At 46.4% G+C, this 22,690-nt stretch overlaps 1 protein-coding gene across 3 annotated transcripts in view; it reads right to left on the reverse strand.

The window, feature by feature from the left end:
- The window catches only part of ANKHD1 (ankyrin repeat and KH domain containing 1), an 896,896-nt gene that overhangs the window by 567,062 nt on the left and 307,144 nt on the right, over window positions 1–22,690 (reverse strand). For all 3 annotated transcript variants that reach the window (XM_069199295.1, XM_069199294.1, XM_069199296.1), the window contains exon 20: window positions 3,428–3,641. In XM_069199295.1, coding sequence (XP_069055396.1) covers window positions 3,428–3,641 — 214 coding nt within the window. The remainder of the gene's footprint in view (window positions 1–3,427; window positions 3,642–22,690) is intronic.

The following is a 22,690-nucleotide window of genomic DNA, read 5'->3' on the forward strand; positions in this document are numbered from 1 at the left end:
CCAGTCCAAACCACCCCACTCCAGTCCAGTCCAACACTCCAGTCCAGTCCAACACTCCAGTCCAAACCACGCCACTCCAGTCCAGTCCAAACCACGCCACTCCAGTCCAAACCACCCCAGTCCAGTTGTCCACCGCATTCCAATCCAATCCATCCAGCCTACCCCACACCAATCCACCCCACGCAAATCCACCTAATGCCAATCCACCACATCCCAACCCAATTCACCCCCCTGTTCAGTCCAGTCCATCCCAATCCACTCCAATTCATCCCACACCAATCCAATCTGCCCCACCTCAATGCAATTCACCTCACTCCATCCCAATCCACCCCAATTGAACCCAATCCAATCAACCCCATTTCTATCCATCCCACTACACTCTACTCCAATCCCTAATACAATCCAAACCAACTTCAATCCACCCCTCTCCAGTTCGATCTAACCCATCCCACCTCAATCCACACCACCACTATCATTCCAATTCCAGCCATCCACCCCAATCCAATTCACACCACACCTATCACTCAAAGTCAAGCCATCCAATCTAATACCCTCACTCGAATCCAGCCCAATACTATCCACCTCACTATTTCAATCCACCCACTCCAATAAAATTCACCTCACACCAATCCACCCTACTTTACCCCCAATCCAATCCACCCTACTCTACTCCAATCCGCTCCACTACCTCAGTTCACTCCAACCCACTGCACCCTATTCCACCCCATCACCAACTATGCCACTGAACCTTGGACCTCTACTCCCCGTCCCCTTAACTCTACCACATCAAACTCCACCACTCCACTCTAACACTCCATGCCACAAACTTTTAGCCATGCTGAACAGCAGCCACAATAGTGTACATGATGGCAAAAATACACTGCCAAAGCCAATCGCTTTTGTATAGGTAATACCTACTGGCTTTGCCAATGCTTGTGGTTATTTGGTGTAAGTCTGTTCAGTAGTTTTGGAGTTATAAAAGCTTAAAAACTATAGATGTCTAGGAATAATTTTGTAATTTTTTTTATCTTCTTCCAAAAATCACGGGGGATCCGCAAATCCAGTTTTTTTTAAAGTGTGGTCTCCCATGCTTACTCACACTTTAGCCCCTGTCCGGACAAGTCCCGGGGGCATGCAGCATTTAATAAAAAACAAAACAAAGGTGGGGGGGGGGGGGGGGCACGCAGACCCCCCTCCATTGGGCTGCCCAAGGGCTTGATTAAAAATATGGAAGGGGGGGGAGGGGAATGCGGACCCAGATCCGACCACCTCCCCCGATATCACCTCCTACCTTCCCTCTCCCCCTGCACATTACATCTATGGAGCAGAGGGGCTAGAATGAAAAAATTGCAGGGAGGCTACTCCAAATCCTCCTCCAACCCCGACAGTTATAGTTATCTTAGGACACAAGTTATGGTTACTTGAGATAACTAGAACTGTTTAATTTCTATGGTTTTTTGTGAGTGAAGTAGGAGCCTAACTATGATGTCCCTATAACCTTTGGTTTTTAGGTTGAGCTTAGCAGCATGCAAGCGCTGCTTTTCCAAAGTATTGGTATCTATGTGGGCTTTTAATCACACCCACCACTTTCACTTGTTCATGGACTTGCCTTTCAAAAATCCTTTCATGACATTGGTAAATGCTTTACGTTTGCCTCGCCTTGGGGACCGACCCTGTTACATGGATAACTGCACATTAGCAGATAAGGTTGACTGCAAGCAAACTTCTCTTTCCTTTTGTGTCTCTCCTTCGCTCTCACGGCAGCCGTGGCACTATGAATTGACTTGCTTATGACAACTGTTTTACTTTTGCAATTTATGTGGCAAGAAAACATCAGTTAGGAATTTACAATTCTAAGAGCTCTGACTCAAGCAAATGCAAGACACATTGCATTGAAAATGAGAGAGAGAGATTTTCAGATATAGGAATTAATCAGAATTTTGTTTGCTAATACCTTTGCCCCCATTCGTCTAATCTCCAACAAAACTTTCTAGACTTGTTAATGTAGTGTGGCAAGTGAGGCAGCATGACTGTGTGTGGAGGTGCACTACTTATAATAATTTAGAGGTGGTGTGTAAATTCTAAATTTGAGTTATAACTAACCTTAAAATTTGTAATGTTTGCATAGAAGTAAATGTTTTCCTAACTATAACTTATATATGTGTTATTTTACTGTATGTGTATGTTTTTATTGTTATTTTGGGCTTCATCATGTTGCCTTTTGATAGAAGGCAGCAAACATGACTGTATAATAGTGCTTTCCTTGATGTGTGTTGGGGTATCTTTGGCTTCCTTAAAGAACTGAGACATCCCAAAATATATAGTTATGTATTTAGCGGATGTACTTATTTGGGATTTCTTTCTGGTTTTTTTTGTGCCTTTTTTGTTTCACTTACTACTTCTTCCTGCACGGAGGAAGTGGAAAGGTCACACGTGAATCTAGAAGAGCTTGAGGCTGCAAAACCATTGGTGCCAGTAAGTAACTGGTTTCTTTTGCAGCATGGATCGCTTCTAAATTCACATGCTGTGCACAGATAATGCAGATGTATTTATTCCCGAGGAGCAGTGAGTGGAACTGGAATGATGACAAATACGTATTCCCTAAGAGACCTTTGATTTTGTGTGTATACAACAGTCTAGCGAGGGCTAGTAGTTGCTGAACCACTGACCTTAAAGAGAATGTCAGTTTGTGTTCTTAAGTGGTATGAAACAAATGTATTATATTAAGTTCTGCATCTGTGCTCCCAATATGCTTTAACTGTATTTGTAATTAAAGGATGTTGATTTCATTGTTGCCAACCACTAGAATGTTTTATTCCCTGTTCTGTGACTGTTTCTGTATCTAAGAATTCAATTGCATTGTCCATCTACATAATTCCATGTTGCATACTCTGTTCCGTGTATGATGCCGGGACAACCGTGAATTGTGCTGGGCCTTCATTTGACACAAACTACAGCTGAGGTCGATCACCCATTATGCGAGTGACACCAAATCCTTTTTCTTTCTGATTGTTGTTGAGGTGATGCATTGAGTGCCAACTCTCCCTTTGTATACTTTTAAGTTGGTGTCTTTATAAAGGGCTTCTTGGCTGTCTTGCCTTCTAAGACAAAATTAGAAGAGGAGCGTAGAGGACCACTTTAACACAAACTTGATCGTCCTCATAAGACAAGCTGCAGGGGCCTCATATAGCTGACCACATTCAATCTCCGTGGACATGTTTCAGACAAACCTGATTGCATTTTGAAGTCAAGTGGTGTCCCATTAAGTATCAATAACAGATGAAGGCAATAAATAATTTAAAGGCTAATAGAGTATTTCAAACAATGAAAATACTAAGCCACACTGAAACATTACTGACAAATCAATGTAAACGTAGAAACAGAAAAAAAACATATTGGCAATGCAAATTCCCTGCATAAAACATACCTTGGCTCTGTGTTCAACACTCGCTTTTCGATCGAGAAGAAGGCTTACAACCTCTGCACGACCCTGAAAGCATGCCAAAGTAAGGGCTGTATTCCGATTTGTCTCAATCTGAGCATTAATATCAGATCCCATATCAAGCAACAATTTCACAGCAGGAACATGACCATTCATCGCTGCCAACATTAAAGGTGAAATTCCAAGTTTACTACCAGTCCTGAAAAAAAAAAAATTGTTGGGGTTAGTAGGTAAGTAGGAAATGCAATGGACATTCTGAAATCCTCAAATGCTGAAAACTATATCCCAAAAATGTTTACTACAGAGCAATGCATGCAAGAATGGCTCCTTTAATTTCAACACCAGTTCCATCAGCTAAGAAAAAATAGTGTAACATAAAAGGAGGTATCAAATGCCATAATACTGAGAATGAATGGAGGCATGAGGGTGATGAGAATTCTGCTGAAGAACAAGTTGCTTACCTTTGGTAATGCCTTATCTGGTAGAAACACAGACTAGCCGCAGATTCCTTATCTTAGAATTCTCCCCCAGGCATCGGACTGGATCTGGAAACGTTTCCTCAACGGTACCTCTGCAGATCGGTAGAAGGCGTTGTGCGACTCTGCAGCGACATTGTCCCCAGACATGACATCAGCAAAGTCCATATATTCCACTCCTCTGACGTGCTGATATCAGTTTCTTCTTTTCTGCGTGAGCAACGCCGATCCGATGAAGGGAGTACCTCGGGCCCTTTGGCCTTTTCTACCCGACTTCGGGTATACTTTTACCACCTTTTAAAATATAATATTGTATATTCCTTCTGGGTTTAAATCCTGTTTCCGGCAGATGTCGGTCACGGATCCACATTACGTGTGTTTGTGGTGTCTGGGGTTTCATGACGCTGAAGACTGATGCCTGCCATCATCTGAAGCTGAAGTCTTTGAGGGAGCATCGCATGAAGCCGCTAGTCGTGCATACGAACAAGTCCTCTTCTCGCTGCTGTCAGAGTCCTCCTTCATCCTCACAGTTCCGGGAGTGCTTCAGGAGTCATTCTCAGATGGTTCCGTCGACCGCAGGGGGTCCCTCGTCATCTCCACATATGTCCTCCTGAACGCCATCACGCCCTTAGGAATCAATACCCGCGCATTCTCCTCCTGTGAAGTCTGCAAACGAGTCGTCCCCTTCCCTTGCGCCGTATCTGGGCGCCGGGGCGGCTATGGACCAAACGCGACATTATTATGCGTCACTTCATTCCATCTTTGGTCCTTCCCCCTCCCTCTGGAACACCTTTGGGCCCTATAAAGGTGGTGAGTGCTGTGTCGGGATCTTTGCCAGCGGTTTCCACACACTGTGCCTGTTTACACTCTCGACTCCAGAGTCGTATCGGCCTCGGTGCACTGCCACCTACGACCTCCGCCTGATCCGGTTATTGCAACGCCCCTCACAGTGCGGTTAGTCCAGTCGACTCCGCTTGACACGCCTATACTCATTTCGCCAGAGTCAGGCGATGCTGCTTCCGAAGCAGCTATCCCGACACCATTCAACGCCGGGAGCTGCATCAGTTGATGTAGATGCTGTGCCTGTGCTTTATCCATTATCTGGACCTTCTGCACATTCTCAAGATCCTGTCATGGGGCCCCCTCTGGGTTCACCCTCTTATTGGGTGCTTGATCTGGCCAGGGTTAGTGGCCTAGATTCCTCGTTGGCATCGAGCTTACTCTTGTCACCTGGATTGGCGACAAAGGCCACCACTGCTTTCACAGATGTATTGAGGAGGGTGGCAGATGCTTTGAATTTAAATCTACCTGTGGTGCAATCATCTAGTGATGCCTTTCCGCCAGGCTCTGCATGGCATCTTTCTAGGTGTCTGAAACCACCCGGTCTTTGGTCCTTCAGTAGATTGTTCCATTTCACACAGACATCGGCCTGCACAGGAAGATCCCTTGTGCCTTCGCCACCATCCTGCTCCTAGGGGGTTTGTTGTCCAGACTGCTTTGGAGCCGATTCCTTCTACTCAGCCTCAGAGATTTTAGTCAGCTGGATGCTGCTGGCAGGCGTATTTTCGCCTCTTCTAGTGCTGCTCTTTGTTCCAACAACACCTCCTGTGTGTTAGCCCATTTTACCTATGCGCCCTGGGTCTCTGTGGAACGTTTATCACCATCTCTCTCTGAGGATGTTCGCATGGCTCCAACGCCTTTGATCAGAGATGGTCAACAGGCTGCCTGACTTATGGTCCGCTCAGGCATGGATTCCACTGATTCTGTAGGTCAGATCATGGCCACTTCTGTTGTAATATGTCGCAGAGTTTTGTAGTCAGCTTCCACTTTTTCATCTTCAGTGCGGGACGCTCTTTTTGCCATGCCATTTGATGGCAAATCTTTTTTTGGGTCACATGCAGATTCTGCTTTGTTCCGGTTTTGTGATACCCATGGTTGGGAACTGATGTCCGTCCTCTTCTAATGCACTCGCATTAATCCTCTGCAACTATATTTGCACTACAAGTTCCTGTCAATTGCAAGTCTTGTTATGCACTCACTCTTTTTTCTTTCTGTTCCGTATTCTTGCATTTTTATGCAGTTAACTTCTGAGGGCACATCGGACTCTTATTACTGTGTTCACTGAGCTTTGTTCATCCATGTTGGATATTGTTGCACTTCCTTTGGTGGTGCTCTTCATTATTTCGAGATTGCTGCTCCTTCAGGTGAGCGGTGGTTCCATGGTATGTTTTCTGTGAGAGTTCTGATTCTCAGTCTTGTTTCCATTTAGCGGATTCTTGCCATGTCAAGTAGCGGTTCTACTTCGGAGCCGGGCTGAGTGCCCTGTTATCATTTGGCCATGTCTACTGGCGGATCCCACGGTTAATGGTTCTCTTTTTGTTGTGCATTCTGACAACATTGCCTTTAGTTTACCCTAGGCATCTTGCCTATCGTCTGGTGATATGGAGATTAGGTTGGACGTTAGCTGTTTTGAGCTTCTGGTAGTACGTTCCTTTGCGCATTTACCTTGTTTTTCTTCCCATATGTGAATTTGTTGTTGTACTCCTCCGGGAGCCATTTCTTGCCTACTTTCTGTAGGGTCTCCACCTCTAGTGTTGCTTCCTCTTATTTTGTCCTCTGCAAAGGCTTCTTTTCCCATTCTTTCCATGTATTCTATATTGTTCTTGTTTTCCTCTGCTACAGGCTCATTTTGGTGCTTGTTGCAGATTCCCCTCCCTGTCTTTTGAGTGTTCTTGATTGCTTCTTCCGTAACCTTTGTTATTTACATTTCTTCCAGGACCATTTCACACTGGCTTAGTGCTTGTGTCTTTTACCTTTCGTGGCACTGACTCCTCCATATTGTGGGTCTCCGGCTGGCCTATGGAACACTGTTTCTGTTTAACAAAATAAAAAAAAAACATAAGCATACATGGACAGTGCTATTAGTATTATCTCCTCTGGAGGGTACCTTCCTCTTCTTCCATTTTACCTCTTGCCTACTCATTTTGGGTCCTCCCTGAATTTATGTTCTACCCATGCTGCTGTTCACGGGTTCTTTCTTTCCCACGGTATGTTGTGGATTCTTTTGTCGTACTCCCTCTTCTTGAGGCAGTGCCGTTCCTCCTTCTGACTTGTGCAGGGGTATCCCTTGTTCTTTGATTTTTTTTTTCTTTCTAATCCTGCCACCACATTCCGTTTCCCCGCTTCGACTGGAGTGGTATGGTGCTCTTCCTGCCCTGCCTTGTGCAGGTTTTTTACAGCTTGCTTGGTGCTTTTTCCCCTCGCCTTCCTTGTTCACTGTGATGGCTTTGGTAGTGTGCTACCGTTATGCTTCCTGTTGTCAGTCTTCCTTCCACTATTCTTGGTTGTTCTGTTGACAACAGGCAGCTTGGTCCCCTTGTGGGCACGCCTGTGGGGATTGTTTCCTTCACAACTGTCTTTTGTCTGCCTGTTCATTGTTTCTTAGCACTGATTCCATCCTTCTGGCTCAGGGAGAGTTCTATGTTTTCCCATTACATCTGTGTTTATCACCTTGCATAATTCCTATATTTCTTCCTTGGCCATGGCCAACGATTGTCTTCCATGCTTTCACGTCCTCCTGGACATGGTCGCAGACCCTCGCTGTTTCGTGGAGTGGGTCTTTTCAGACTCTTGTCTCTTAACAGGCCTCCAATTTCATGTTCCTTTCCTGCCCTCGTCTTCCTTCGGGGTGCCATGGTTGGTTTGCTTTTCGGTCATGTTACTTTCGATATGTTCTCCGCTTTTCTGCTGCACAGTTCTGTGGGCTCCTTTGTGTGCGGATGCTTATTCCACCATTATAGTACTGAGTACATGGATGTCTCAGCCTCCCAGGTTCACACCTCAGTCATTTCCTATTGAATAATTTAACTGACTGTGAGGGAAATATTCCTTCTCAGTGAGACATTAATTATTTTTTTTTACCAGTGATTTTTCCTTTCCACTGGTAAATGTTGTTAGTGGACTACAGCTCAGGGAACGCCGCGGTAGAATGGTCCCAAGCATGAATTTGCCCATTATCCATGGACATTTGGGGTAGAGTGGGGTGGCGTGAAAGGCATGGGTGCAGAGCCAAAACATCTGGTGAATGACAATTAAAGAGTCCCTCCCAAAGTGCCTTTTATGCATAGGGGCATGCGACTCGCATTCAAAACGGAGGTCGTGCGTTTCCAGTGAAAAATTGAGTCACGGTTTCAATATATGGCCCCTTCTTCCTGTAAAACTCTCCTCAGCACAAACTGAAAGTTTGCACCTCAGCTAAAGACAGCAGCTACTTTTTTTTGTCATCTGGCGCACGGTTCCAGATCTGTGCTGGATGAACCACAGTGCAAACATGGACAGTTTGCCCTATGTGTAATTTCTGGCCGTGAATATGTTATTATTTTCAATAATTTAGGGGGAAAAAAAAAAAAGGGCGGGATCTAGTAATTCCTCGCGTCAGGCTGCACCCTTCACCCTTGGAGCCCAAACAGTTTTCCTACCTCCCCAGTGCAAGATGCTGGCTCTTTATATAGTGGACCAAAAAGAGGTACACTGTGCAAAGAGTCCAGGTAAACGCCAAAGGCATGACATCCCAAATGCTCTTCTGTGGTAGTGTGGGTGAGAAGTAAGGAATATCGGAGGGTAGTGATAAGCATGTAAGGCACACACATACTGTAGGAAGTGAGGCACACACTAAAGAAACCCGACACCAATTTAAAAAAACAACACATACTTTTATATATTTAGATAGCAAGATCACCAAAATCAGGCGAGTACTTTTCAAGTTATGAATTTTTAGAGTTTGAAAAGGTTAACTCAGCACATTTTTCAGGTGTGGCAATGTTATCCTATAGAGGAAGAACAAACACTGCATACAGGTATAGTCCAGTGACTTACAGGACCGATCTCCTGGACTTAAGGTAAGTATTGGGCATGGCCACAATAAAAGGTCACATCGGGTAGCACTGGGGCGGCCAGGAGCAGTATCAGCGTTGGGTGCCCCATGTAAGTCTATGGGGATCAGTCATGTGTCAAAGTTGCTGCAAGGGTGGACTGAGAGTCCAGTCCAAGCGAACAACCAAGGGGGCTCAAGTCTTGCAATTCTCAGGGATATAGGGTCACCAGTGGTTCTATTAACCTTGGTCTGGGGCGTCCGGGTACAGAGGTGGTTTGGACCATCGGGCTTACTGTCACCGGGGACGGTCGCAGTGGAGGGGGCTCACAGAAACAGAATGCAGAAGTAGACTGGGGGTCCAGTCCGGCTGAACCAACAAGTAGGATCAGGTCTCACGAGACAGAGGGACACCAGTAGTCCTCTTCTCCTTGGTCTGGGGCATTGGGGTCCAGCGGTGCAGTGGACCGTCAGGTTACCGAAGGTGGGCGCTGTGAAGGCAGGGGTCAGCACAAACAGGCTGCAGACGCCAGCTGGGAGTACACAGTGGGTGAAGTCAATGTGGGCTTTGTCTCTGAGGGACCTGGGAACCACACTGATACTGTTGGTTTGGCATCTTCCACTGAGGAAGGCAAGATCAGCACACTAAACTCAGTGGGCTTCTTTGAAGCATCCTGCCTTGGACTGTAGATCTGAAGGCCTTCCTGTTGGGAGGAGTGTGTAATGCCCTTACCAGAGAAGGCTCTATTTCTGACCTCCAGAGAGCAAAGGCTCTCACCCCTTTTTGGTGGGGTCAGAAACTCATCTGTTGGTGGCACGTTGGCTACACCTAGTCAGTAAGCCCACCAGCAGTTGGTAGGTTTTCAGGGGGCACCTGTAAGGGGCCCTCTGGCTGCATGAATTAATAAGCCCATCACTGGAATCAGTGAGTGATTATTAATCCTGGATGTTTGATACCAAACATACCTTATTTTAATGAAGACAACATTTAGCTGGGAAACTTATTGACCAGTGTCCAGCAAATGTATTTAAAATGGCTTCCCTGTTCACTATTTTTAAGAATAGAAAAAGAAATAGCAGGAGTATATCTGCTCTTGCAGATATGTCCACACATGTAATATAATAAATATAATAATGCACCCTGACTTAGGGCTGTAAGGCTTTCTGTAATGGTGACTTACAAATATTACATGCAGTGTTTAGGGGACATGGCAACACAGGCTGTGGGCCATGTTGTGTTTTCACTTTCTGGAGCATCTTGTCATGCAGCCTACAATGGCAGTCTGCTTGATGCTTGGTTGGTGCTGGGACCGTTAAGAGTGTCAAGTTATGCTGCAGCTCCTAGGGACCCTCTTTAGTACCTAGCTTCTATGTACTATTTACTAGGGACTTACAGGGGTGCTAAAGAGCCTGGCCACTTGGGGACCAAGTGACCAGGTGTCTTGTTTTGGGGAAGGAACACTGACACTGGGGACTTGGTTAGCAGAAACCCAGTACACTAAAGTCAATATTGAATCAAAAATCATCCAAAAAGTGTGTGTGTGGGGTGCGGTGGGGGGTACTGCATCCTGAACCCAGCTTCCTACAGTCACTTGCATACGAGTTACAGGTTTGACATTCTTGACTTAAGGTAAGAAGGGGCCATGGTCCTTAGAACCACCAGCAGTTTTGGGCTAACTTTCTTGGTTGCAGAGGTGCTGGTCGCAAGGATAGCCTCCATTAATACCACTGAAGTCAGTGGCAAAACCTGAACAGAAAAAGGCTGCAAGTGTGAACTAGGGAACTAGTCCAGCAGAACCCAAAGGGACATTCGGCTCTTGAGGGTCTCTGGAACAAGGGTGCACCATTGATAAGCTCGGACTCGGGCTGTGGGGTATGGTTGCAGTGGTGTTTCGGCCAGCGGGTTGCTTGCGATGGAGCCTCTTCACTTTTTAGGTCGACCTCGAGATGGGGACAAAACAGGACAACAGAGCCACTCTCAATGATAGCATCAGTGATGCAGACTGCCCGTTTCGGTAAGTCTGTCTTTGGGGTGTTGGTGACCAGGCTGGACACTTAAGAATTGGCTGCTACAAGGGCTCTGGTCCCCGAAGTATTGGCGCTGGGAGGCTTAGGGAACACTGTGCGTCTCAAAGACAGGATGGGTCGAAAGGGCTGATCTCCTGGACACTCAGGATCATCTTCCTGACAAGTAGCTCCCTCTGTTAACACGATGATCAGAAAAATGAGGGACCGGGCAGTTGCGGATTGTGCCTGCTAGTGCAGAGGTGTGGCTTTTCCATTCCAAGGGAGAAGCTGGCAAGTTGGCGAAGTGCAGGCAGGCCTCCGAGTCTATCAGAGGATGCACAGCTGCAAGGCAAACCAGGTCTTTGCAATTGTCGGGACAGAGGCAGGCAGGATTTGGTGCCAAAATCCACAGTTCTTGTGCTGATCAGCTATTCTTTGTCCTTCTTCTAGTCAGACGAATCAAAGTTCCTGGTGTCGGGGAGCCATTAAAGTACACATTTTAAGAGTGTTAAGGGGAGTGAAGGGTAGTAGCCAGTGGACTGCCTAACCCTGGTATCACTAAGACCCCTCTATGACCACCTCCTGTGGGGACTGGACATAACCCTGTCCCAGAGCTCCTAATTCCACCAAAAGCAAGATGGTGGAATCCTTCTTTCAGGGAGCACGTCAGGTAGCCCACCCAGGGTTGTGACTAGCCTGGAGGTGTAGCACCTACAGCACAGCTAATATCTCACCAGACCAGAGGGTGGCCTTCCTTTGGTCTAGGGGAAGCCAAGGTTTAATATCAAAGGACAGCAGATGCTTTCAAGCCTCCAGCCCAGATATGCTGATTTACTGGTCATCCTGTTGGAGAAAGTGATAACATCATCTTCTGGAGCAGGTGTTATTTCTGGCCTCAGAGTGCAGGCTCTCACCTCCAGGGGATCAGAAACGTGTCTGTGGTGGCAGGCTGGTCGATACCAGTCAGCCAGCACGGAAGAAGACTAGTGGTTTTCAGGGGACACCTCTGTCCCCTCCGGTTGCATGTCATAATATATTGAATACTTGCATCAGTATGAATTTATTAAGATGAGGTGTTTGATAACAAACACTGTAGGTTTAAGAGAAGCCATTATGTAGATGATTAACACAAAGACTAGTGCCCTGTACATACCTTAAAATGGCTTCAATGTTCACTTGTAATATCCAGTAATCTAACTAGACATCACAGGGGCATATCTGCTCATGCAGATATGTCCTTATGTAAAATATAATCCACTGTGCCTTAGGGCTCAATGGCCTGCTGTAGGGTTGACTTACATATATTATATACTGTGACTTTGGCATGGCACACAGTGAGTGTAGGAAGCTGGCCTGGTGTGTGGTGGTTACCTAAGGTACTTACATCTTGTACCAGGTCCAGGTATCTCTATTAGTGTAGTGTAGGCAGTGTTTAGAAGTCAGGCTCTCTAGAGGTAGCTGTGGATGAGCAGCCAAGACTTATCTAGGAGACATGCAAAGCTCTTGCAATACCACTGTAGTCACACAGCACTTACACACATGAAAGAACCACACAGTGTTACAAAAATAATGGCTCTTTATTGCAGTAACAAAGTACCAAAACACTAGATAGGCAACACTCCAATAGGAGATAAGTAAACACACCAAATATGTACACTAGTAATCAGTAATAGGCATAACAAGTGAAAGAAAACAGTGCAATAGCAAATAGGCAATAGTAATCATGAGGGAGCCCTAACCATATACTAAACAAATGGAATGTGAATGCAGGACCCCCACCCAGGAAAGTGGAATGTGTAGAGGGGAGCTAGAGAACTAGGAAACCCCAAACGTAAGTACCACACTGCCCCCCAGCAACCAGGAAGAAAGGAGTAAATTACTGGATTTTCCTCAAACCCCCAAAAGGACTGAAAAGAAGATAATACAACACCCAGTCAAGACTGCAAGAAACCAGCGGTGGACTGCTGAAGAAGAAGACCTGTGGAGGAAGGGGACTAGAAGTCGGACGGTGTGTCCGGTGATGGCAGGAGCCACTACCCATCTGTCTGTGGTTGCCGGAGTTGGTTGACGGTAGGACGAAGACGGTCAGCAATGCAGCCCTGGAGCCGGAGAAGAGTTCCTGGGGGATGCAGTCGACGTCCCACGCCGGATAGAAGATTGCAGTCAGTCAGTGGCGTGGAAAGGCCACCACCAAACCTTAGCAAAGGGAGAAGTCGCAGTGAAGCAAAAGTAGAGTCTCCAGGGACCAGCAAGGTCCAGGAGGACTCAACCCACAAGGAGTGTGGAGGGGGGAGGGGGAGTTCTTGGTAGACCCTCAGCAAGGCAGAGCCCACAGGAGACCCACTGGACAAGGAATCCGGAGTCGCAGAGGAGCCAACGCAGCAAAACTGGAGAAGGGTCCCAAGCCGCAGGACAAGCACGCAGAGGGCTGTGCATTGCAGGAAGGAGAGCTGGGGGCTTGGGCTACATGGAACCTGAAGATCCCTTGGAGGAGATGCCAACAAGTCTTGGTAGCTGAAAGAGACGCAGTGCACAGGAGTACTGTCATGCGTGGGAAGGCAGCGGCTTACCTCCACCTCCAAGCCGGAAGAGAGGACCAAGAGGACTACTCTAAGCCATCACCTGAGAAGCTGGTTCCACACAGCTCAGGAAGGGAGGAGATCCACGCAGCCGGTCGCCATTGCAGCTGGTGTCTGCGGATGCAGGAGAGTGACTTCTTCACTCCAAGGGAGATTCCTTCTTCCTTCTTGTGCAGGTTGAAGACTTGCTGTCCTCAGAGGATGCACAGCCGGGGAAATGTTGCAGAAGCTGGAAGGAGCCATGGAAACAATTTTGCAAGCAGAGTCTTCAGCGTGGATTCAGATTGTCGGTTCATGGAGAGTCCAGTCACAGTTACAGTGGCTAGAAGTAGAGGTTGCAGAGGAGTCCTGCTGGAATCTTGCAGGCTGAATCTGAGGACCCACCCAAGAGGGATACCCTAAATAGCCCTGCATGGGGGACTGGTAACCTAGCCAGATGACCACCTATCAGGAGGCGGCTCTGACGTCACCTGCCTGACCTGGCCACTGAGATGCTACTAGAGAGCTCTGTCCCCTTTGGATTCCAGATGGCAGAATCAAGGGACCTTCTGTAGGAGCTATGAGCCAAACCCCTGGGATGGTGATAGACAGGGAAGTGGTCACTCCCCTTTCTGGTGTCCAGCTTCACGCCGGAGGAGGGACTGGAGGTCCCTGAACCGGTGTTGAATGGTTTTATGCACGGAGGGCACCAAATGTGCCCTTCAAAGCATACAAGTGGCTTGGGGAGGCTACCCCTCCCAAGCCATGTAACACCTATGTTCAAAGGGAGAGGGTCTTTCCCCCCTCTCCCAAAGGAAATCCTTTGTTCTGTCTTCCTGGGTTTGAGCTGTTCAAGAAGCAGGAGGGCAGAAACGTGTATGCGGGGAGGCAGCAGCCTGGGCTGCCCAGAAAACACCAGGAGGTCGGTAGGAGCAATGCTAGGGTCCTGTAAGGAGCCCCCAGTGTGCATAGAATCATACAACCAATACTGGCAATCGTATAGGGGTATGATTCAAACATGTTTGATACCAAATGTGCCCATGTTCGGAGTTATAATTATGTAGCTGGACATAGGTAGTGACCACCTATGTCCAGTATACGCATAAAATGGGGTCACCACACTCATGAAGTCCATGAAAATGGAACTGGCAACAGTACTGGGGTATGATTCGGACATGTTTGATACCAAACATGCCTAGGTTCGGAGTTACCATTATATAGCAGTACATGCAAAAGTGGTGTCCCTGCACTAACGAAGTCCATGAAAATTGCAATGGAGTTCGTGGGGGAACCTCTGCTAGTGCAGGGGTGCCCTAACACACAGGTACTTGCACCCTACCCTCTGGGCTAGGAGGGCATACCATAAGGGTGACTTACAATGACCTGTAGTGAAAAGGTGCATGCACCTTTTCACGCAGACTGCAATGGCAGGCCTGCAGATACATTTTGCATGGGTTCCCTTTGAGTGGCATAATACATGCTGCAGCCCATTGGGATCCCCTCGTACCCCAATGCCCTGGGTACCACATACTGAGGATTTACAAGGGGGTACCAGTATGCCAAATGTGGGGTGTGTGTTGTTCAAGCAACCACAGTTACAGGGAGAGAACATAATCACTGGGGTCCTGATTAGCAGGATCCAAGTGAATACAATCAAACACACTGACAAGCAGGCAAAAAGTGGGGGTAACCATGCTAGAAAGAGGCTACTTTCCTACATTGAGTGTGCCTTGTCTTGTTTTCACATATGGTGTGCACCATGTCATGCAGCCTGAAAAGACAGTCTGCATGCACTTTGGTGGGGCAGAGGGGTCTCTTTGGCTGGCATAATACATGCTGCAGCCTTTAGGGACGCTCTTTAGTACCCATGTCCTAGGTACCAGGGCTACCATTTTCTATGGACATATAGGGGTGCTGAAGTGTGTGTCAGTTGTACACAATTAGACCATTTTACCTTGATTAAGGGAAAGCGCACTGGCACTGGAGACCTGGTTATCAGGAACCCAGTACACCTACAGCTGAAAAATCTCGATGGCCAAAAAGTGTGGGAGACAATGTCAAAAAGGGTGTGTTGCTACACCCCACATTTCTGTTTTCATCTCTTTACTTTAATTCCTTTTGATTTCAACAATTAGTTTCTTTGGAAAAAACACTAATGACCCCTGCTGAATTTAGAACTTTTTCTATTTTTCAGATATGCACCCATGGATTTCACACTTGTTCTCGTAACAAACTGCAAGTGGGGAAAACAAAAAATAGGCAAAATCAAATCCCACATGGAAAACTGCAAAATCTATTTGCTCCTAAAACGTAGCAAGAGGGTGATCTTTCAATAAAACCTTAAAAGTATAATAAACATTACTACATTTTAGTTATGCCACATATCAAAGCAAGCACTGGTAGAACCAATATGTTTTTTACTGACCGCATGCATTTGGCTTTGGCAACGTTTGTTTTGTAATGGTTTATGCAAAACTATTACAGGTGAAACTGTGGTTTCCTCATCTCTCTACAACAAAATTGCTAAAAGCAAAAGGATTCTGTTACCCTGTAAGCACCTGTTTGTGGTATGTAGTGCTGTAGATTCATATACTCTGCATACACCTGCCATCTAATGCTGGGTCCAGAGCAAGTTTTTTTTTTCCTTCGAAAAAGTATTTAGAGCTAAGCGATTGAACGACGACTCATCTCTGTGATATTGCGCATGGGAAGCGACTCCTTTGTTAGATTGTTTTCCTGCAGACAGGTGAGAAAGGAGTGCAAGAAAAGAAAAGTATAGAGATAGAGGTCCATGGAAATGTGACTACATATGTACAAATGTATACAAGTATAATGTAACTGCAATGGTAACAGGTGTTTAGGGAAGATGCATGTGAATCTACAGCATTACATGCCACAAATGGATGCTTACTGGGTAAGTAACATTTTCCGTTCAATGTCGTGTGTGGCTGTAGATACACATGCTCGGCATAGATTGTACAGCAGTCTCGGCATAGATTGTACAGCAGTCTCTCCATAAAAGTGGTGGCTAGCCTGTAGGAGTTGCAGTTGACCGGAAAAGTGTTCATAGCACTGCCTGACGTACATTAATTTGCTGGTGTGCTAGCACATCCACACAAGAGTGCTTTGTAAATGTGTGTGGTGCAGACCACGTAGCTGTCTTACAAATGTCAGCCAACTCAGTTTCCACTAATGCTCCCTGGCATGCTTCGTCAAGCTGATGACATTTTTAAGGAGCCCAAGAAAGGCCACAGTACCACATTTGCCCCTAGTAGAATGTGCTCCAAGGGTAATGGTCTCTTTGCTTTGGCATAACAAGTTTGCATACATTTAACTATCCGTCTAGCTATGCCAGTTTTAGATACTGGACTGCCTTTGAGAAGTAGTGAAAAAACTACAAAGAGCTGTTTAGTTTCCCTAAACTCTTTGGTTCTGCCAATGTAAAACATGACTGCTCTTTTAACATCTAGAGTGTGGAGAGCTCTTTCTGCAACAGAGTCAGGTTGCGGAAAGAAGACCAGTTGTTCAATGGACTGGTTTATGTCAAATTGAGAAACCACTTTGATCAGGAACCTGTGGTTAACGTAAAGGACTCCCTTATCCCTATGAATCTGGAAGTAGGATTCTTCCAAGGTCAATGCCTGACGATCACTAACATGCCTGAGCGAGGTGATAGCAACTTAGAAGTGGACATGAATGGAGTGGTTGAAAAGGTGGATCCGTAAGTCTGATGAGCACAATGTTGAGGTTCCAGGATGCTACAGGGGGAGCCCTAGGTGGAAAAACCACTGGGATTTGGAACAAGGAAATATGTTGTCTGTTCTGTAGGTATGCCGCTATAGCTGCAAGATGTAGGCGAATGTAAGTATGTGCTAGGTTTGCTTTCTGTAAGGGGAGCAAATAAACAGTCTCTTAAACAGTAGCTTTCAATGGGTAAATAGGTTTGGGCTGACAGTAGCAAACATGTTACCATTTTGCAGCCTAACAGGCTCTAGTTGAGGGTCTACAGGTTTCCCTCAGAATGTCAATACATTCTGCAGGCAATCCTAAGTAACTAATCTCTATGATTTCAGGAGCCTTATCACAAGGTTGAGTGACCAAGGGTCTGCATGTTTGATTTGTCCTTGATTTTGAGTGAGAAGGTCCAGCCTGTTGGGGAGTTTCTCGTGGTGGACTACTGATAGGTCTAGAAGTGTGGTGAAGCATGGTGGACCTCTCCAAGTGCGAGCTACAAGGTTCACGTTGGAAGACGTCTGTCCAATCCTTCAAACTACAAATGGAATAAGAGTGAGTTGTGGGAAAGTTTAAGCAAATATCACAGACCAATTCATCCATATAGCATTTCCCTTGGATAGAGGGTGTGGGGAAGCTTAAGCATTTATCATTTTCTACAGTGTCCAAAAAGTCTATCTGAGGACTTCCCCACTTTGCAAAGTATTGTTGAAGGACTTGTGGGTGGAGTTCCCATTCATGGACTTGTTGCTGCATCTTGCTGAGCAGGTCTGCAAAGCGACTGTCTGCCCCTGGGAGATACTCTGCCACCAGGTGAATGGCCTACTTCCATATTGTTTGAGAGAGTTGTGACGTTTGGGACATCCGCCCCCCCCCCCATTACCCACTACCTCCACTCTCGTTTCGGCAGATAATACATCACTGTCATGTTGTCTGTCCTGACTAAGACAATTTTGAGATAGGTGATAAAGAAAGGCTTTTAGGGCTACAAACACTGCCTGTAGCTTGAGGTAATTGATGTGGAGGGATTGGTTCCTGGTATCCAATAGGGCCTGTACTGTGAGGTTGTGAAGGTGACCGCCCCAGCGTCTGTGGTAATAATAACCTAAGGCACAGAGTCCAGAAAAGGCCACGCCTTCAACAAGTTGCTGGCATTCCACCATTGCAGAGACCACTGTGTATGGTGGTCTAACAACACTAGATCCTCTAGGGACCCTGTGACAGACCACTGACAAGAGACACACTGCTGTAGGGGACGCATGGGTAGTCTGGCATGGGGAAGGATAGCAAAAACAACACACCACCATGCCCAACAGACCCATAATGGTTTTGCGTAAGGGTGAGTCTCCTGCAAATGAGGGAGAAGAGTTGGACACTCTTGATAAGGGCCATGTTAGGTGTATGCCAATCCCAACTCTGCATTCAGGATAGGCACGAAATAAGACTGTACCCGAAGAGGCTGAAGGTGGGACTTGGACAAGTTCAGAGTGAAAACCAGTAAGTAAAGAATATCCACTGTCAACTGGGTATGATGTTGGCACTGTTGTAAGGTTATGCCTTTGATCAGCCAGTGATCTAAAGAGGGGAACACATGGATTTTGTCTTCTGAGGTGTACAGCAACTAATGCTAAACACTTTGAGAAGAATCTGGGAGCAGTGTTGACCCTGAAAGGCAGGACCTAGAACAGGTAATGTTTGCCTGCGATGACGAACCTTAAGTATTTCTGGTGTACAGGATGGATGACAGAAGGTATCCTTTAGATCTAGAGCTGTCATAAAGACACCTTGCTGTGGAAGTGGAAGAATGTCCTGAAGGGTAAACATGTGAAAGTTGTAGGAAAGTACCCTCTTTCTTGGCATGGTGTAGGAAAGTACCACTTTTGGCATGGTTACCACCCTCCCCCTTCCCCCTCCTCGACACCCCCACTCACCCCTGCCCCCCCCCACTCCCACCCCCTACAAATCACTGCCTGTGGTATAGGCAAGTCACCCCTCTAGCAGCACTAAGGCAGGGTGCACTATACTATGGGTGAGGGAATAGCTGCATAAATATGCCACTACAGTGTCTAAGTGCGTTCTTAGACACTAAGTGCAGTATACCCATATTGAGTAAATGGTCTGGGAGTTTGTCATTACGAACTCCACAGCTCCATAATGGCTTCATTGAATACTGGGAAGGCTGGAATCAAACTTCTCAGCACAATAAACCCACACTGATACCAGTGTGGGAGTTTTTAGAAAATGTAGACAGAGGGCATCTTGGAGATGCCCCCTGTATGTAGCCCAACTCCTAATGTAGGACTGACTGGTCTGTGCCAGCTTGCCACTTTCAGATGAGTTTGACAACATGGGGTGAGTGCCTTTGTGCACTCTGTGGTCAGAAACAAGGCCTGTCCTGGGTGGAGGTGCTTCACACGCCCCCCTGCAGGAACTGTACCACCTGGCAGAGCCTCAAAAGCTCAAGCCTCAGATTACAGTGCCCCAGGACTCTCCAGCTAGTGGAGAAGAAGCAGCACTGCTAAGCTGAAAACCCAAGCAGAGAAGAAGGAAGACGACAACTGCTTTGGACCCAGCCCTACCGGCCTGTCTCCTGCTTCAAAGAACCTGAAAAAAGGACAGCGACGCGCCCAGCGGGCCCAGCGACCTCTGACAACTCCAGAGGACTGACCCGCACCCACAAGGACCAAGATCTCCAGAGGAAAGCGGCTCTGTCCAAAAGATACCTACAACTAAGGACTCCCACCTCACTCAAGATGCGCAAGTCCTGACCCTTTGAGCCCCCGACACCCACGGCCCCGTGTCCAGGTTGTCCACCCAGCAAGAAAGGGTACCCAGGCGATTGGGAGCAAGAGCCCACCCTGGGTTGACCCCTCCAAGCCTCCACGACGACGCCTGCAGCGGGAATACAGAGGCCCCCTGACCACAAGCTCCAGACGAAGATATCCGACACCTAAAGGACACACTGCACCCACAGCCCCCAGGCCTTTGCGAACCTGACCCCTGTGCAGCATCGACCTCCAGGCGGCCCTCCTCCATTTCCAACTGGTGGTTTGCCCGAGAAACCCCCCTGGACCTCCTCTGCAGCTTCAGAGTGACCCCTGGGGGCCTCCTCAGAGTTGCATTGAAAACCTGATGCCCTGTTTGCACCTTGCACCCGACCACCTTAGTGCCGCTAAAAGTATGTTTGGTGCCTACTTGGGGCCCCTCCAGTGCTCTCTTGAACACCCCCTGGTCTGCCCTCCGAGTCACGGGTACTTACCTTCTGGCTGAAAGGATTCAGAGTGCCCCCCATCTCCATAGGCGCCACGTTAATTTGGGGCCTCTGACCTCTGCACCCGCCTGGCCCCATATTTCTGGTGGCGGGTGTTTGGGGTTAACTTGAACCCCCAACGACAGGCTACCTAAAACCTGGAGATAAGAACTGTCGAATACTTACCTGTAAAACTGTACAATCTTTTCTTCCCCCAGGAACTGTTGAAAAGTGCACTGTGTCCACTTTTAAAATAGCTTTTTGCCATTTTAAAGAAAACTGTATGAATTGTTGATTCTATTCAAAGTCCTGAATGTGTATGTGTATATGGAAAATGTCACTTACCCAGTGTACATCTGTTCGTGGCATGAGACGCTGCAGATTCACATGCTGTGCATTATCCTGCCATCTAGTGTTGGGCTCGGAGTGTTACAAGTTGTTTTTCTTCTAAGAAGTCTTTTCGAGTCACGAGACCGAGGGACTCCTCCCTTTCGGCTCCATTGCGCATGGGCGTCGACTCCATCTTAGATTGTTTTCCCCGCAAAGGGTGAGGTAGGAGTTGTGTATATTGTAAAGGTGCCCATACAATGGAGTAAGTATGTATGTACATATTGTGTCTAAAAACTAGTATATATTTACAAATTTACAAGTTTCATCCAACTTATAACGGCTACAGGCTCCCGGGGAGGCGGGAGGGCGCATGTGAATCTGCAGCGTCTCATGCCACGAAGAGATGTACACTGGGTAAGTGACATGTTTCGTTCATTGGCATGTGTAGCTGCAGATACACATGCTGTGCATAGACTAGTAAGCAGTTATCTCCCCAAAAGCGGTGGCTTCGCATGTAGGAGTTGAGGTTGTCTGAAATAATGTTCGTAATACAGCCTGTCCTACTGTGGCTTGTGGCGTTAACACATATACACAGTAATGTTTTGTGAATGTATGAGGCGTAGACCATGTGGCTGCCTTATAGATTTCTGTCATAGGTATATTTCCTAGAAAGGCCATTGTGGCGCCTTTTTTCGTAGTGGAGTGCGCCTTTGGAGTAATAGGTAGGTCTCTTTTTGCTTTAATATAGCAGGTCTGAATACATTTCGCTATCCATCTGGCAACGCCTTGTTTGGATACTGGATTTCCTGCATGAGGTTTTTGGAAGGCTACAAACAATTGTTTTGTTTTGCGAAACTGTTTTGTTCTATCAATGTAATACATTAGTGCTCTTTTAATGTCTAACGTATGTAAGGCTCTTTCAGCTACTGAGTCTGGTTGTGGAAAAAAGACTGGGAGTTCCACTGTTTGGTTTAGGTGGAATGGTGATATAACTTTTGGTAAGAATTTGGGATTTGTACGGAGAACCACTTTATGTTTATCTATTTGTATAAAGGGTTCTTGTATAGTAAATGCTTGTATTTCACTTACTCTTCTAAGAGATGTGATAGCTATTAGGAAGGCTACTTTCTAGGTTAAGTATTGCATCTCACAAGAGTGCATGGGTTTAAATGGTGGACCCATGAGTCGTGTTAATACAATATTGAGGTTCCACAAGGGAACCGGTGGTGTTCTCGGGGGTATGATTCTTTTTAAACACTCCATAAATGCTTTGATGACTGGGATTCTAAATAGTGATGTTGAATGTGTAATCTGCAGGTAGGCATATATTGCTGTGAGATGTATTTTAATAGAAGAACATGCTAGTTTAGATTTTTGTAAGTGTAATAAGTAGCCTACAATGTTTTTGGCGGAAGCATGTAGTGGTTGAATTTGATTATTATGGCAGTAATAAACAAATCTTTTCCATTTGTTTGCGTAACAATGTCTTGTAGTAGGTTTTCTAGCTTGCTTAATGACCTCCATACATTCTTGTGTAAGATCTAAATGTCCAAATTCTAAGACTTCAGGAGCCAGATTGCTAGATTGAGCGATGCTGGATTCGGGTGTCTGATCTGTTTGTGTTGAGTTAACAGATCTGGTCTGTTTGGTAGTTTGATATGAGGTACTACCGACAGGTCCAGTAGTGTTGTATACCATGGCTGACGGGCCCAGGTTGGTGCTATTAGTATTAGTTTGAGTTTGTTTTGAATCAATTTGTTTATTAGATAAGGAAGGAGTGGGAGAGGGGGAAAAGCGTATGCAAATATCCCTGACCAACTCATCCATAACACATTGCCCTTGGACTGAGGGTGTGGATACCTGGACATAAAGTTTTGGCATTTTGCGTTTTCTTTTGTTGCGAATAGGTCTATTTGTGGTGTTCCCCAGCATCGAAAGTAAGTTTGTAGTATCTGGGGATGAATTTCCCATTTGTGTGTTTGTTGGTGATCTCGACTGAGATTGTCGGCTAACTGGTTTTGAATC

The sequence above is a fragment of the Pleurodeles waltl genome, chromosome 7 (genome assembly GCF_031143425.1).
Source record: "Pleurodeles waltl isolate 20211129_DDA chromosome 7, aPleWal1.hap1.20221129, whole genome shotgun sequence".
Lineage (NCBI taxonomy): Eukaryota > Metazoa > Chordata > Amphibia > Caudata > Salamandridae > Pleurodeles > Pleurodeles waltl.